Source organism: Mobula hypostoma, chromosome 6, assembly GCF_963921235.1.
Source record: "Mobula hypostoma chromosome 6, sMobHyp1.1, whole genome shotgun sequence".
Taxonomy (NCBI): domain Eukaryota; kingdom Metazoa; phylum Chordata; class Chondrichthyes; order Myliobatiformes; family Myliobatidae; genus Mobula; species Mobula hypostoma.
Window position 1 is genome coordinate 7,160,861 of NC_086102.1, and position 14,989 is coordinate 7,175,849.

Below are 14,989 nucleotides of genomic sequence, written 5' to 3' on the forward strand. Positions count from 1 at the left end.
GTGAATTCCACCATGGATGGTCTCAAGCCCTTCTGTGAAAGGATGAACGTCGGACATGGGGCTAGCAACCGCATCCCGTAAAAACCCAGACCTACAGAAATGCTAAGGATCTCGTCCCTGAGAGAGGAAGGATCATCATCTAGAAGATGAATGAAAGATGGGCTACACCTGGGGTCAACTTGTAAGACTGGCACAGGACAGAGGAAATCCAAAGCAACACACTCAAAATGCTGGAGGAACTCAACAGGGTTCAGTGTTCACTCGAGGTTCATTTCCCACCACTTTCTTGAAGAAATCGGTAGCATACGTTCTCGCCGTGGCCATGTAGGTTTCCTCCGGGAGCTCCAGTTTCCTCCCACATCCCAATGTCGTACCGGTTAGTGCTTTATTTGGTCACATGGGTGTAACTAGGCAGCGTGGGCCTATTGGCTGTTAGGGCGTGTTACTGTGATGTACCCCTAAACAAATAAATAGGAATAGAAATATCTGTGGAGTGCCTGACCCGCTGAGCTCCTCCAGCATTTTGTCTGTGTTGCTCTGGTTTCCAGCATCTGCAGAAACCCTTTAGTTTAGCTCAGGGAAGCACCTTGGTCCAGTTGCACCTAACAGTCTGCTTCTGCGCTGTGTTACTCCATGACTCTGGGAGGTGATGACTTGTTCAAGGGCTTTGAAAAGGGAAGAGAGTTTGGAGATAAATGTCGTTTTGCTCTCAACTCTGGCCCTGTCTTTAATCTCAAGCAAAGATAAAGGGTTTAACACAGCAAGGCAAAGCCAAACAGAGCTTAATCACTGCTAATCCCTCCCTATCTTGATGCTCACCTACCCTTCCCCAATTTATCGCCGGAATGAAGATTATTAAATACAGATGAATGAAAGAGGTGTGATATTTGATCAAGCTATAGTGTGATTCTGATCAGATCGATTGTTTTAAATATGCTGAGTGTGAAATAAATATTGGCCCAGGGCATTCTGGAGAATGGCTTGAAATAGAGATAAGAGAGAGATAGGGGGAGGGGGGAAGAGAGAGGGGGCGGAGAGAGAGGGGGGGGAGAGAGGGGGGGGAGAGAGGGAGGGGAGAGAGAGGGGGGAGGGGGGGAGAGAGAGGGGAGAGAGGGAGAGAGAGGGGAGAGAGAGGGGGGAGAGAGGAGGAGAGGAGGGGGGGAGAGAGAGGGGGAGAGAGAGGGGGGGGAGAGAGGGGGGGAGAGAGGGGGGAGAGAGGGGGGAGAGAGGGGGAGAGAGGGGGGAGAGAGGGGGGGAGAGAGGGGGGGAGGAGAGAGGGGGGGAGAGAGGGGGAGGAGGAGGGGGAGAGAGGGGGGAGAGAGGGGAGAGAGGGGGAGAGAGGGGGGAGAGGGGGAGAGGGGGGAGAGAGGGGGAGAGAGGGGGAGAGAGGGGGGAGAGAGGGGGGAGAGGGGGGGGAGAGGGGGGGGAGGGGGGGGAGGGGGGGAGGGGGAGGGGGGGGGAGAGGGGGGAGGGGGGGAGAGGGGGGGAGGGGGGGAGGGGGGGAGGGGGGGGGGGGGGGGGGGGGAGGAGGGGGGGGGGGAGAGGGGGGAGAGGGGGGAGAGGGGGGAGAGGGGGAGAGGGGGGAGAGAGGGGGAGAGAGGGGGAGAGAGGGCGAGAGAGGGGGAGAGAGAGGGGAGAGAGGGGGAGAGAGGGGGGAGAGAGGGGAGAGAGAGGGGAGAGAGAGGGGAGAGAGAGGGGAGAGAGAGGGGAGAGAGAGGGGAGAGAGAGGGTGCGTGTGTGTGTGTGTGTGTGTGTGTGTGTGTGTGTGTGTGTGTGTGTGCGCTTTATGGACAAGTTGTCAGGGTGGTCAATTACATCAAGATAAAGAATAATAACAGATAATGTGTTCTGTGACTGATTCAGGACAATTAATGGAATCTGGAGAGCTGAAATGTGGCTCTGCCAAGGTCAGTGCTGTGATTCAAGTGGCCTATCATCTGTGAGAGGAGGAGGAGAAATAACAATGGAGGGCACTTTTCTGGTAACACTACAATGCAACCCCGATAACACCGATGTATGAGGAGCATGTGATAACTCTGGGCCTGAACTGACTGGAGTTTAGAAGAATGAGGGGAAATCTGATTGAAACGGATTGGATACTGAAAGACCGAGATAGAGTGGATGTGGAGAGGATGTTTCCTATAGTGGCAGAGTCTCGGACCAGACGGTACAAACTCAGAATAGAGGGACGTCCATTTAGAACAGAGATGAGGAGGAAATTCTTTAGCCAGAAGTGGTGAATCTGTAGAATTCATTGCCACTGATGGCTGTGGAGGCCAAGTCATTGAGTATATTTAGAGTGAAGAACGACGAGTAATGGTGTCAAAGGTTACGGGGAGAAGGCAGGAGAATGGGATTGAGAGGGATTTAATAAATCAGCCACGATGGAATGGCAGAGCAGATCAGAGGGGTTGAATAGCACAATCCTGTACCATGTCTTACTGTGGATGTGAAAGGCATAAACAACATTTAAAAGAAACTTGGACTGGTAAATGGATAGGGAAAGTTTGGATATGAACCAAATACAGCTACATCGGAATCAGTTTTTTTAAAAATCAAGGACATATGTCATGAAATTTTCATGAAATCTGCAAAGTACAGGGTTTCCTTTCCTCTACCATTGATGCTGCCCTCACCGGCATCTCCTCTATTTTCCACACCTCTGCCCTCACCCCATGTAACAGGGACAGAGTTCCTCTTGTCCTTAGCTACCACCCCGTGAATCTCCACATCCAGCACGACTTCCCATCTTCAATGGGATCCTACCACTAAATGCAATTTTACCTTCCCCCCACTCCACTCTCGGCTTTTTGCAATGATTGCACTCTTTGTGATTCCCTTGTCCGCCATCTCCCTCCTGGCACCTATTCCTGCAAGCAGGACAAGTGCTACACCTGCCCATTCACCTCCTCTCTGGGCACAAAAACAGTCCTTCCAAGTGAAGCAACACTTCACCTGTGAGTCTGTCAGGATCATCTACTGTATCTGGTGCTCCCACTCCTCTACATTGGTGGGACCTGACGTAGTTTCGGGGACCACTTTGCCAGGCACCTCCGCTCTATCTGCAACAAGTAGGATTTTCCTGGTGGCCAATCACTCTCCAATCCCATTTTAGCATGTTGGTCCGTGGCGTCCTCTACTGCCATGATGAGGCCACGCTCAGAATGGAGGAGCAACACCTTATATTCATACATTTTCATTTCTTTTCAGGTTTATTTATTGGTAGTGGAACTCTTTTGCGAATTAATACATCTTATTCCAAAATTAAATACAAGAAAAAGCAGGATCTCCCAGTGGCCACCCACTTCAATTCCACTTCCCATTCCTAATTTGTGTGCGTTGCATTGATTAACTGCCAGAGATTCTGCAAATGCTGGAAATCTAGAGAAATACACAAAACACTAAAGGAACTCACCACAGCAAGCAGCGTCTGGAAAAGGAAAGAGTCACACTTGGTCCGAAACTCTTCAACAGTATGCACTCCAGGTCTGATATGTTAACTGTTTATTCTCTCTTCTCCACTGTCTCTGTATTCTGACTCTCTTCTTCCGCATGCTCTCTCTCGCTCTCTCTCTTCCCTTAACATTCTAACTCGGCTGCAACTTCCAGGAATATTGAAACAATTTGAGGGGTTCTCTCAAGACTGGACGTTTCCTGTCATTTATTTTCTGAACTTGACGCTTCACTTCAGTTATTAGTGAAAACCACAAGTGCTTTCATCCGTCCTTCAGGCAGGGACTGCCACATGTGGAACAGACAGATTTTTACCAACATACAGACTGCATCCATTCTCACCATCTTAACTCTTAGCGATAGCTTTCTTACTCACTTTGTAGTGTTATATATTATATAATGAATTAAATATGCACAGGATAAGAACAGCATGGGTTAGATTCAGGGCAAAGCTCCATCTACACTGTCCCGTCACACACTCCCAGGACAGGGACAGTTAGATACAGCGTGAAGCTCCCTCTGCACTGTCCCGTCACACACTCCCAGGGCAGGGACAGTTAGATACAGAGTGAAGCTCCCTCTACACTGTCCCATCACACACTCCCAGGACAGGGACAGTTAGACACAGAGTGAAGCTCCCTCTGCACTGTCCCATCACACACTCCCAGGACAGGGACAGTTAGATACAGAGTGAAGCTCCCTCTACATTGTCCCATCACACACTCCCAGGGCAGGGACAGTTAGACACAGAGTGAAGCTCCCTCTACACTGTCCCATCACACACTCCCAGGGCAGGGACAGTTAGATACAGAGTGAAGCTCCCTCTACACTGTCCCATCACACACTCCCAGGGCAGGGACAGTTAGATACAGAGTGAAGCTCCCTCTACATTGTCCCATCACACACTCCCAGGGCAGGGACAGTTAGACACAGAGTGAAGCTCCCTCTACACTGTCCCATCACACACTCCCAGGGCAGGGACAGTTAGATACAGAGTGAAGCTCCCTCTACACTGTCCCATCACACACTCCCAGGGCAGGGACAGTTAGATACAGAGTGAAGCTCCCTCTACACCGTCCCATCGCACACTCCCAGGGCAGGGACAGTTAGATACACTGTCCTCTGGATGCGTTTTACCCTCTGAACAGTAACTGCTAATGTGCAAGTGTTACATTTCTACTCTGGTTGCCCTGCCATTTCTCAAGCGTACCGCTGCCCATTCCTGACATGAGCCTCCTGTTCATCTGGTGACAGTAGGAAACATTCCTGCGGTTAAGGAGACTGAATTTTATTTGTCTTCCTGATGAGACAATGTCTCCTCAGTGCTGCCACCAGCTGTGCCAATGAACTTCTGCCTGAGTGATCAGGTAGTTCTACTCGTGTGCACATACCTGACCAGTCACTCATACATACATACACACACACACACACCCCCTCAACTGCACACTGACGATGGCTTCTCGATTGGAGCCGAAACGTCTGCAACCACTTTGGCAAGCTTGGTAATCAACCAAACTTCCATATGTGCACACTCACTCTAACACACACTCACACACACACACACACACACTCACACACACACACACACACACACACACACACACACACACACACACACACACTCACACACACACACACACACTCACAATTTCACCAGGTGGTATCATTGTAATGTGCACTTGAATGACAAAGTTTGAAATAATTTGACCACAAGCACTGACTCTGGGTAGGACATGTGCAAGAATCCGAATGGTAAAAAGTTCACAAAATCAAGGATAAGAGTGGCCTCAGTGACTGGATTGGGAGAGACATGAGAGCCCCGGTCAATTCTCCACAGAACTGACCATACTCTCAATGCAAGAAGGATACTCGGCCTGACTCCTTGTGCCTCCATCATTCGATAAGATCATAGCTGATCTACTATCTCTGTGCCACATTCCATATTGATTCCTTTAATTCCTATTATTCAATTGACCTGCAAATATAGACAATGGAGCAGAGTATCAGATCTGTGATCAAGTGCCAGGGTTTGACCAGGTCAAAGGTCATGCCCTGGTGACACCGACATCTAAAGGGGGGGAAGAGAGGGGGGGAAGAGAGGGGGGAAGAGGGGGGGAAGAGGGGGGGAAGAGGGGGAAGAGGGGGGGGAAGAGGGGGGGAAGGGGGGGGGAAGAGGGGGGGAAGAGGGGGGGGAAGAGGGGGGGGAAGAGAGGGGGGAAGAGGGGGGGGAAGAGGGGGGGAAGAGGGGGGGGAAGAGAGGGGGGAAGAGGGGGGGAAGAGAGGGGGGAAGAGAGGGGGGAAGAGAGGGGGGAAGAGAGGGGGGAAGAGAGGGGGGAAGAGGGGGGAAGAGGGGGGAAGAGGGGGGAAGAGGGGGGAGAGGGGGGAAGAGGGGGGAAGAGGGGGAAGAGGGGGAAGAGGGGGGAAGAGGGGGAAGAGGGGGAAGAGGGGGGAAGAGGGGGGAAGAGGGGGGAAGAGGGGGGAAGAGGGGGAAGAGGGGGGAGGGGGAGAGGGGGGAAGAGAGGGGGAAGAGGGGGAAGAGGGGGAAGAGGGGGGAAGAGGGGGGGAAGAGGGGGGAAGAGGGGAGAGGGGGAAGAGGGGGGAGAGGGGGGAGAGGGAGAGGGGGAAGAGGGGGGAAGAGGGGGGGAAGAGGGGGGGAAGAGGGGGGGAAGAGGGGGGAAGAGGGGGGAAGAGGGGGGAAGAGGGGGGAAGGGGGGGGAAGAGGGGGGAAGAGGGGGGAAGAGGGGGGAAGAGGGGGAAGAGGGGGGAAGAGGGGGGAAGAGAGAGGGGGGAAGAGGGGGGAAGAGGGGGGAAGAGGGGGGAAGAGGGGGGAAGAGGGGGGAAGAGGGGGGAAGAGGGGGGGAAGAGGGGGGAAGAGGGGGGGGAGGGGGAAGAGGGGGGAAGAGGGGGGGAGAGGGAGAGGGGGGGAAGAGAGGGGGAAGAGAGGGGGGAAAGAGAAACAGACAGACAAGCAAGCAGACAGACACAAGGGTGACAAAGACAGAGGCTAAGAGAGAAACATGTTACCATCAAGGTGCCAGAAGAGACACACTCAAAATTTCAGAAGCTGGCTCTTTCCCTCTGCCCTCAGACTTCTGAACGGGCACTGAACCCAACACCACCAGCTCACTATTTTTGTCTCTCTTTTGGCACTACTTACAGAATTTAATTTAATTATATTTTTATTATGCATTGCACTGTACTGCTGCTGCAAATCAACAAATTTCACAACATATATTTGTGATTTTAGTCTTGATTTCTGTTTCTGAGAGAAAAGAGAGAGAGAATGAGAAACCAAGTGGCAGGGGAAAAGACGGAGAGGGAGAAGAGGTGGGGGGTGAGAGACTGAGTGAGGAAGAGAGATACCAGAATGGGAAATATGAGGAAGGGAGACAGAGGGAAGAAGCACTATGGGAGAGAAGAAGATGCATGGGAAAGTGGCAGGGCTGTACAGTGATGAACAGAAATAGTGAAGGACAAGGTCCAAGGCACTGACATCGGTTCACAGAGGTCGTGGTCAGAGAAACTGGGAGATAATAATAGAGGGGAAAATGATCAAACAGACACAAGCATAGAAAGAGTGATTGATGTCAGTGAAATAGAGATAGAACAGCCACATACAAGCAGAAGATAAAAAAAGAGAGAGAACAAAAAGAGTTTATAAAATCCTTACAAAATATACCAAGGTGCTTCACTGGAGAATAAGAAAGACAGAAGGGGGCAAAGGTTTGGTCAGAGTAGTGGGTGCTATAAAAAGTTTTAGAGAAGTGTACAGGGAGAAGGCAAGAGAATAGGCCTGAGTGCAATAATAAATCAGCGATGATGGAATGGTGGGGCAGGCCGGATGGGCCGAGCGGCCTCATTCTGGGATATTCAATATTCAGAAGGGATAGACGTGAAGGAAGGGGAGGTGGGGTGGCATTGCTGGTTAAAGAAGAGATTAACGCAATAGAAAGGAAAGACATAAGCCGGGAAGATGTGGAATCGATATGGGTAGAGCTGCGTAACACTAAGGGGCAGAAGACGCTGGTGGGAGTTGTGTACAGGCCACCTAACAGTAGTAGTGAGGTCGGAGATGGTACTAAACAGGAAATTAGAAATGTGTGCAATAAAGGAACAGCAGTTATAATGGGTGACTTCAATCTACATGTAGACTGGGTGAACCAAATTGGTAAAGGTGCTGAGGAAGAGGATTTCTTGGAATGTATGCGGGATGGTTTTTTGAACCAACATGTCGAGGAACCAACTAGAGAGCAGGCTATTCTGGACTGGGTTTTGAGCAATGAGGAAGGGTTAATTAGTGATCTTGTCGTGAGAGGCCCCTTGGGTAAGAGTGACCATAATATGGTGGAATTCTTCATTAAGATGGAGAGTGACATAGTTAATTCAGAAACAAAGGTTCTGAACTTAAAGAGGGGTAACTTTGAAGGTATGAGACGTGAATTAGCTAAGATAGACTGGCAAATGACACTTAAAGGATTGACGGTGGATATGCAATGGCAAGCATTTAAGGATTGCATGGATGAACTACAACAATTGTTCATCCCAGTTTGGCAAAAGAATAAATCAAGGAAGGTAGTGCATCCGTGGCTGACAAGAGAAATTAGGGATAGCATCAATTCCAAAGAAGAAGCATACAAATTAGCCAGAGAAAGTGGCTCACCTGAGGACTGGGAGAAATTCAGAGATCAGCAGAGGAGGACAAAGGGCTTAATTAGGAAGGGGAAAAAAGATTATGAGAGAAAACTGGCAGGGAACATAAAAACGGACTGTAAAAGCTTTTATAGATATGTAAAAAGGAAAAGACTGGTAAAGACAAATGTAGGTCCCCTGCAGACAGAAACAGGTGAATTGATTATGGGGAGCAAGGACATGGCAGACCAATTGAATAATTACTTTGGTTCTGTCTTCACTAAGGAGGACATAAATAATCTTCCAGAAATAGTAAGGGACAGAGGGTCCAGTGAGATGGAGGAACTGAGCGAAATACAAGTTAGTAGGGAAGTGGTGTTAGGTAAATTGAAGGGATTGAAGGCAGATAAATCCCCAGGGCCAGATGGTCTGCATCCTAGAGTGCTTAAGGAAGTAGCCCAAGAAATAGTGGATGCATTAGTGATAATTTTTCAAAACTCGTTAGATTCTGGACTAGTTCCTGAGGATTGGAGGGTGGCTAATGTAACCCCACTTTTTAAAAAAGGAGGGAGAGAGAAACCGGGGAATTATAGACCGGTTAGCCTAACGTCGGTGGTGGGGAAACTGCTGGAGTCAGTTATCAAGGATGTGATAACAGCACATTTGGAAAGCGGTGAAATGATCGGACAAAGTCAGCATGGATTTGTGAAAGGAAAATCATGTCTGACGAATCTCATAGAATTTTTTGAGGATGTAACTAGTAGAGTGGATAGGGGAGAACCAGTGGATGTGGTATATTTGGATTTTCAAAAGGCTTTTGACAAGGTCCCACACAGGAAATTAGTGTGCAAACTTAAAGCACACGGTATTGGGGGTAAGGTATTGGTGTGGGTGGAGAATTGGTTAGCAGACAGGAAGCAAAGAGTGGGAATAAACGGGACCTTTTCAGAATGGCAGGCGATGACTAGTGGGGTACCGCAAGGCTCAGTGCTCGGACCCCAGTTGTTTACAATATATATTAATGACTTGGATGAGGGAATTAAATGCAGCATCTCCAAGTTTGCGGATGACACGAAGCTGGGTGGCAGTGTTAGCAGTGAGGAGGATGCTAAGAGGACGCAGGGTGACTTGGATAGGTTGGGTGAGTGGGCAAATTCATGACAGATGCAATTTAATGTGGATAAATGTGAAGTTATCCACTTTGGTGGCAAAAATAGGAAAACAGATTATTATCTGAATGGTGGCTGATTAGGAAAAGGGGAGGTGCAACGAGACCTGGGTGTCATTATACACCAGTCATTGAAAGTGGGCATGCAGGTACAGCAGGCGGTGAAAAAGGCGAATGGTATGCTGGCATTTATAGTGAGAGGATTCGAGTACAGGAGCAGGGACGTACTACTGCAGTTGTACAAGGCCTTGGTGAGACCACACCTGGAGTATTGTGTGCAGTTTTGGTCCCCTAATCTGAGGAAAGACATCTTTGCCATAGAGGGAGTACAAAGAAGGTTCACCAGATTGATTCCTGGGATGGCAGGTCTTTCATATGAAGAAAGACTGGATGAACTGGGCTTGTACTCGTTGGAATTTAGAAGATTGAGGGGGGATCTGATTGAAACGTATAAGATCCTAAAGGGATTGGACAGGCTAGATGCAGGAAGATAGTTCCCGATGTTGGGGAAGTCCAGAACGAGGGGTCACAGTTTGAGGATAGAGGGGAAGCCTTTTAGGACTGAGATTAGGAAAAACTTCTTCACACAGAGAGTGGTGAATCTGTGGAATTCTCTGCCACAGGAAACTGTTGAGGCCAGTTCATTGGCTATATTTAAGAGGGAGTTAGATATGGCCCTTGTGGCTATGGGGATCAGGGGGTATGGAGGGAAGGCTGGGGCGGGGTTCTGAGTTGGATGATCAGCCATGATCATAATAAATGGCGGTGCAGGCTCGAAGGGCCAAATGGCCTACTCCTGCACCTATTTTCTATTTTTCTATGTTTCTATTTTTCTGCTCCGATGTCTGTTGGTCTCATATTGCTGGAATTCCTGAGCCTATGGCTCAGGCAGCCGAATGCAGGGACACCAGCTGTGGAGCAATGGAAATCGAGGGTGTTGAGAGGCCAGAGGTGTGGCCGTCTCCGGAGGGAAGAGGAGCAAGGTCCTGGCACAGGGCTAAAATATGGTGCAGTTGTGGTTGTTACCAGACACAGAACCAATGCACAGAGGCAATGAGTGAGTGGAGACAGGGACAGATCTGGGCAGCAGACAGTGAAAAGGGCAGCGGGCAAGAGATCACGAGAGGCATAGAGTAGACAGGTGGTATCCATTTCCAAGGGTTGAGATGTTTAATACCAGGGTAGGCATTTAAGGTGAGAGGGGCTATGAGGGCAAGTATTTTTTAAACAGAAAATGCTGGGGGCCTGGGGTGGTGGTAGAGGCAGATACATTCGGGACTTTTAAGAGATGTTTAGATAGGCACATGAAAGTGAGGGAAATGGAAGGATATGGACATTCAAGCAACACACACAAAATACTGGAGGAACTCAGCAGGCCAGGCAGCATCTAGTGAAAAAAAAACTTTTTCATAGATGCTGCCTGGCCTGCTGAGTTCCTCCAGCATTTTGTACGTATTGCTCAGATTTTCTCTTGTTTAGGATATGGACATTATGTAGGCAGAAGGGATTATTTTAATTTGCATTCAATTTCTAATGATTTGGGTCGGCACAACATTGTGGGCTGAAGGGACCATCCTGTGCTATACTGTTCTAATGGGGCGGGGGGGAGAGAGAGAGAGAGAGAGGCGGGGGAGAGAGAGAGGGGGAGAAGGGGAGAGGGGAGAGAGAGGGAGGGGGGAGAGGGAGGGGGGAGAGAGAGGGGGGAGAGAGAGGGGGGAGAGAGGGGGGGAGAGAGGGGGGAGAGAGAGGGGGAGAGAGAGGGGGAGAGAGGGGGAGGGAGGGGGAGGGAGGGGGAGGGAGGGGGAGGGAGGGGGAGGGAGAGAGGGGGAGAGAGGGGGAGAGAGGGGGAGGGAGAGGGGGGAGGGAGGGGGAGGGAGGGGGAGGGAGGGGGAGGGAGAGAGGGGGAGGGAAAGGGAGGGAGGGAGAGGGAGGGAGGGAGAGAGAGGGAGGGAGAGAGAGGGAGGGAGAGAGAGGGAGGGAGAGAGAGCGAGGGAGAGAGAGGGAGGGAGAGAGAGGGAGGGAGAGAGAGGGAGGGAGAGAGAGGGAGGGAGAGAGAGGGAGGGAGAGAGAGGGAGGGAGAGAGAGATCTCTCTCTCTCACTGGAATCAGTCTGGAAGCAACACTTAGTGAGGGAGAGCTAGGGAAAGACAGGCGCTCTGCAAGGAAGGAGGGAGGAACATTCCCAAATGCAGGGGGACAGACAAAGGAACAGGGAGGGAGGGAGAGAGGGAGGGAGAGAGGGAGGGAGACAAAGAGCACTGAAGGGAGAGGCAGAGTATAGCAGTGAGAGTGGGAGAGAAAGAGGGAGAGAGTACAGGGTAAGTAGTGTAACAGAATGAGAGAGGGAGGGAGAAAGAGAGAGAAAGAAACAAAGACAGCAGAGTGAGAGAGGCTGAAAGAGAACTAAAGAGGGGAACAAAGACAGCAAGTGACAGAGATTGAAAGAAAGAAAGAGAGTTAGAGAGAGACACAAGGACAATGAGGGTAGCAGTGAGAAGAGTGCAGCATGGGGGGGGGAGAGAGAGAGGGGGGGAGGAGGAAGATCCTGGTAGAGAAAGATAAAACAATCAGAGGAAAAGACAGGATCACAAATAAATCGAGAATCAGGGACAGAGGTATTGATGGTAAAGGATAGAGAGAGAGAAGTTGTAGGAGACAGTGAGAGAGAGGTGGTGGAGAGAGGGGGGGACAGGGAAAGAGGGTGAGAAACAGTGGGAGAAAGAGAGAGAGATGGAGATGGGATGGAGAGGGGCAGGGGGAGAGACAGAGGTAGGGAAGGATGACAAACAGAGAGAAAGAGAGAGGAGAAACAGGCCCAATACGGGAAGGATGGAGGGAGAACAACGTGTGTCAGAGAAAGGTGGACAGAGAGTCGGGCACCCCCACTTACACACACACACACACACACACAATCTGTTGTCTGGGGTTGCCCTAATTCGCTGCTGGGACCAAAATCGCACGCATCCGGACCGAACTGGATCGGGGGATCAGCAAAGTTTCCTCGCACAGGAAGGAGGGTCGTGGAGACCCGGGAGGAGACTGAGGGGAGTTTTACAGTCCGTGACTCTAGCAGCGACTCACAATAATGAGGTGTTTTTTTTAAAGGTGATCTATTATTCATAAACCAGCCGCTTCATTACCACCCCGATCGACCAAAGTAGAGGGCAGATAATATGCGCCGCTCGGAAGCTCGCAAATCTGAATTATTTTTGTCTCAGGATGCGAGGGGCTGCTTTCTAAAGTTAATCACTGAATCGCAAGCAGAGAACAGCATTCCCGGCAACAATAAAATGCATTAAATATAAACTAATATACGCTCACAGATTCCAATTCAAAACTAGAAGCTGAACTAGAGAGAAAAAAAAATCACAGTTTAAACATAGTTTGCGGCTAGTTTTCTTTTGTTACCGTCTTCTGACATTTCTTGCTGTCGAGTGAATCTAAAATTTTAAGTATTTATAAAAATGAAGACAGACCTGAGTTGAGAGACAGTAATCCGAGGGCGAGGGAGACACAGAGGAGTTGCGTGGTCATGGTAAATCTCGAAGCTGCAAGATTGTGGAGAAACCGACGGAGTTCCGCAGTCCTGGAGAGAATTAGGATCCAACCCGAACCGAAAGCACACACACACGCCGACTACAATCTGCTGGAGCCGGCGTTATACCCGGCCATAGTTAATGGTCAAGGGCTCTCCCTCCATGCGAATTCCGTGCCGTAATAAAACTTCGGTGGGTTTTTAAAAGTAGAGAGCAAGGGAGAAGAGATTTTCAGGAGTGGGTCCTCCCTTGTGAAACTAACCTCGGGCGCTTTATTGTCCAAAAAACATTCTGCCTTAGTTTTCTGGTCCCTGCTTCCCGGCGTCGTGTCTCCTGGATGTTGTTTCCTTTTTTTTGCGTTAAGAAAAACTAGGAAATATACTTCTACACGAGTTCCCGTAGAATTTGGTTCATTATCCGCAGTAGGTTTTGTGTGTGAGGAGCGATTCTTAGAGGCACAGATCTCTCCAACAAGACGCTTCAATTTGTTTTTTGCTGTTTGTGTGTGAGTGTGAGTGTGTTAGGCTGCTGTTAAACTTGCTTTGAAATTCCCGACACACGAGTCTTGGGTCGGTCAGAAATAAATAATTAGTAACAAGATCCCTGGTATGTGATCACATACAAAACGCCATTTGGTACCAACTTTTCCCCCTCCGCCGACTCTGGGTACTCCATTCCTTCTCGCCCTTCTCCTGTCTTCCGTCTGGGGGAGGTGGGGGTGCTGGGTGGGGTGGTGTTTGGGTCCCGGTCTACCCCCTTTCCTCCGTCTGTCGGGTAGCAAGAGGAGCGACTGGGAGAGTTGAGGTCGGAGCAGATCAATAGGGGAGCCGCCTGTTCCTCCCCTCGGACCCGGCACCAATCCGAGGCGGCGTTCAAATACAGCGGGAGGCAGAGCCGGGAGCCGCACGGGCTCGGAGCCTACACACACTTTACACACTCGCAGTCACTCTCACAATTTACACACTCACCGTCACACTGCACACAAACTTTACACACTCATAATGCACACTTACGCGTTCCTGCAGATTACTGCACACACTCGCATATTCACACACATACAACAGACTTACACAATCCATGCACGCGCATTCACCAAACTACATTCACATACACACAGCACACTAACACTCACTTACACACCCTCACAACACACTATACACACACTCGCAACACACCAATACTCATTTATTCACAATACACACTCTACACACACTCAATCACACTACACACTTACAACACCCCGATGTACCAACTCTCCCCGGGATTATTTACCAACACAGCATACAGTCACACACTACACTCTCACACATTACACACTTACTCATACCACACTCACATATACACTCATTCACTTCATACACTTATTCGCACACAGATAGTCACACACAATCACATATGTACACACTCACTCAGAAAACTCACACTTACTCCACATTTATTCACTATACTCCACACACCAACCCATACTCATTCCGTGCACTGTCACTCACTTGTGATTCACACTCACTGTTTATACCCACCCCACACTCACTTTTGACCCACCACTCCACAAACACAAACATTCCCTTGCTGACACTCGTTCAACAAATACTGTTTCACACACACACACTCTCTCTCACACTCGCACAGGCATTCTCTAAATGTGAATCCATGCTTCTTTCACAATCATATATATTTGCACACTAAGAAAACCATTAGCACACCCATACACAAGTCCATCTGCAACATAATGACACAATGTACCCACTCAGTTCACAAGTAAAAACAGCAACAATGCCAAAAAGTAAAAAAGATATTATCAGGAACTTGGTAGTGAATGCATGTAATATTGGAAGAGAAAATAAAAATAAACAAAATCTCTTTTTAAGAAATAAACAATGTCTATCCCTGATGTTCCGACTCTCCCCGAGGTACAGTCACAGAGGTACTGACTCTCTCCAGTACGTTCCTGAAGGTACCTACATTTAGACAGGGTGCATTATTCAATTATGTTGGTAACACAGAAGGGCCATGTCCAAACCAAGTCTCACACTAACTTCCCAGTGGTGTAATGACCAGAAACATAACGATACTTCCTAGGAGTCAATCTCTTGTGCTGAATCTTAAAACAACAGGCAAACCTTGAAGAATGGGGGGCAGATTGTTCTCAGATATGGTTATCCTCACATTTCTGTATCCTGCTTAATGAGGTCTCCTCAGTCAG

General features: G+C 49.4%; 1 protein-coding gene across 9 annotated transcripts in view; it reads right to left on the reverse strand.

Moving 5' to 3' along the window:
• Positions 1 to 14,989, reverse strand: part of robo1 (roundabout, axon guidance receptor, homolog 1 (Drosophila)) — a 708,427-nt gene that overhangs the window by 363,532 nt on the left and 329,906 nt on the right. The window contains exon 1 of one of the 9 annotated variants that reach the window (XM_063050246.1): positions 12,727 to 13,569. The exons of the other annotated variants lie outside the window; for them this stretch is intronic. Coding sequence (XP_062906316.1) covers positions 12,727 to 12,784 — 58 coding nt within the window. The 5' untranslated portion in view covers positions 12,785 to 13,569. Of the gene's footprint in view, positions 1 to 12,726; positions 13,570 to 14,989 lie in introns of those variants that run through there. 9 annotated transcript variants of the gene reach the window in all.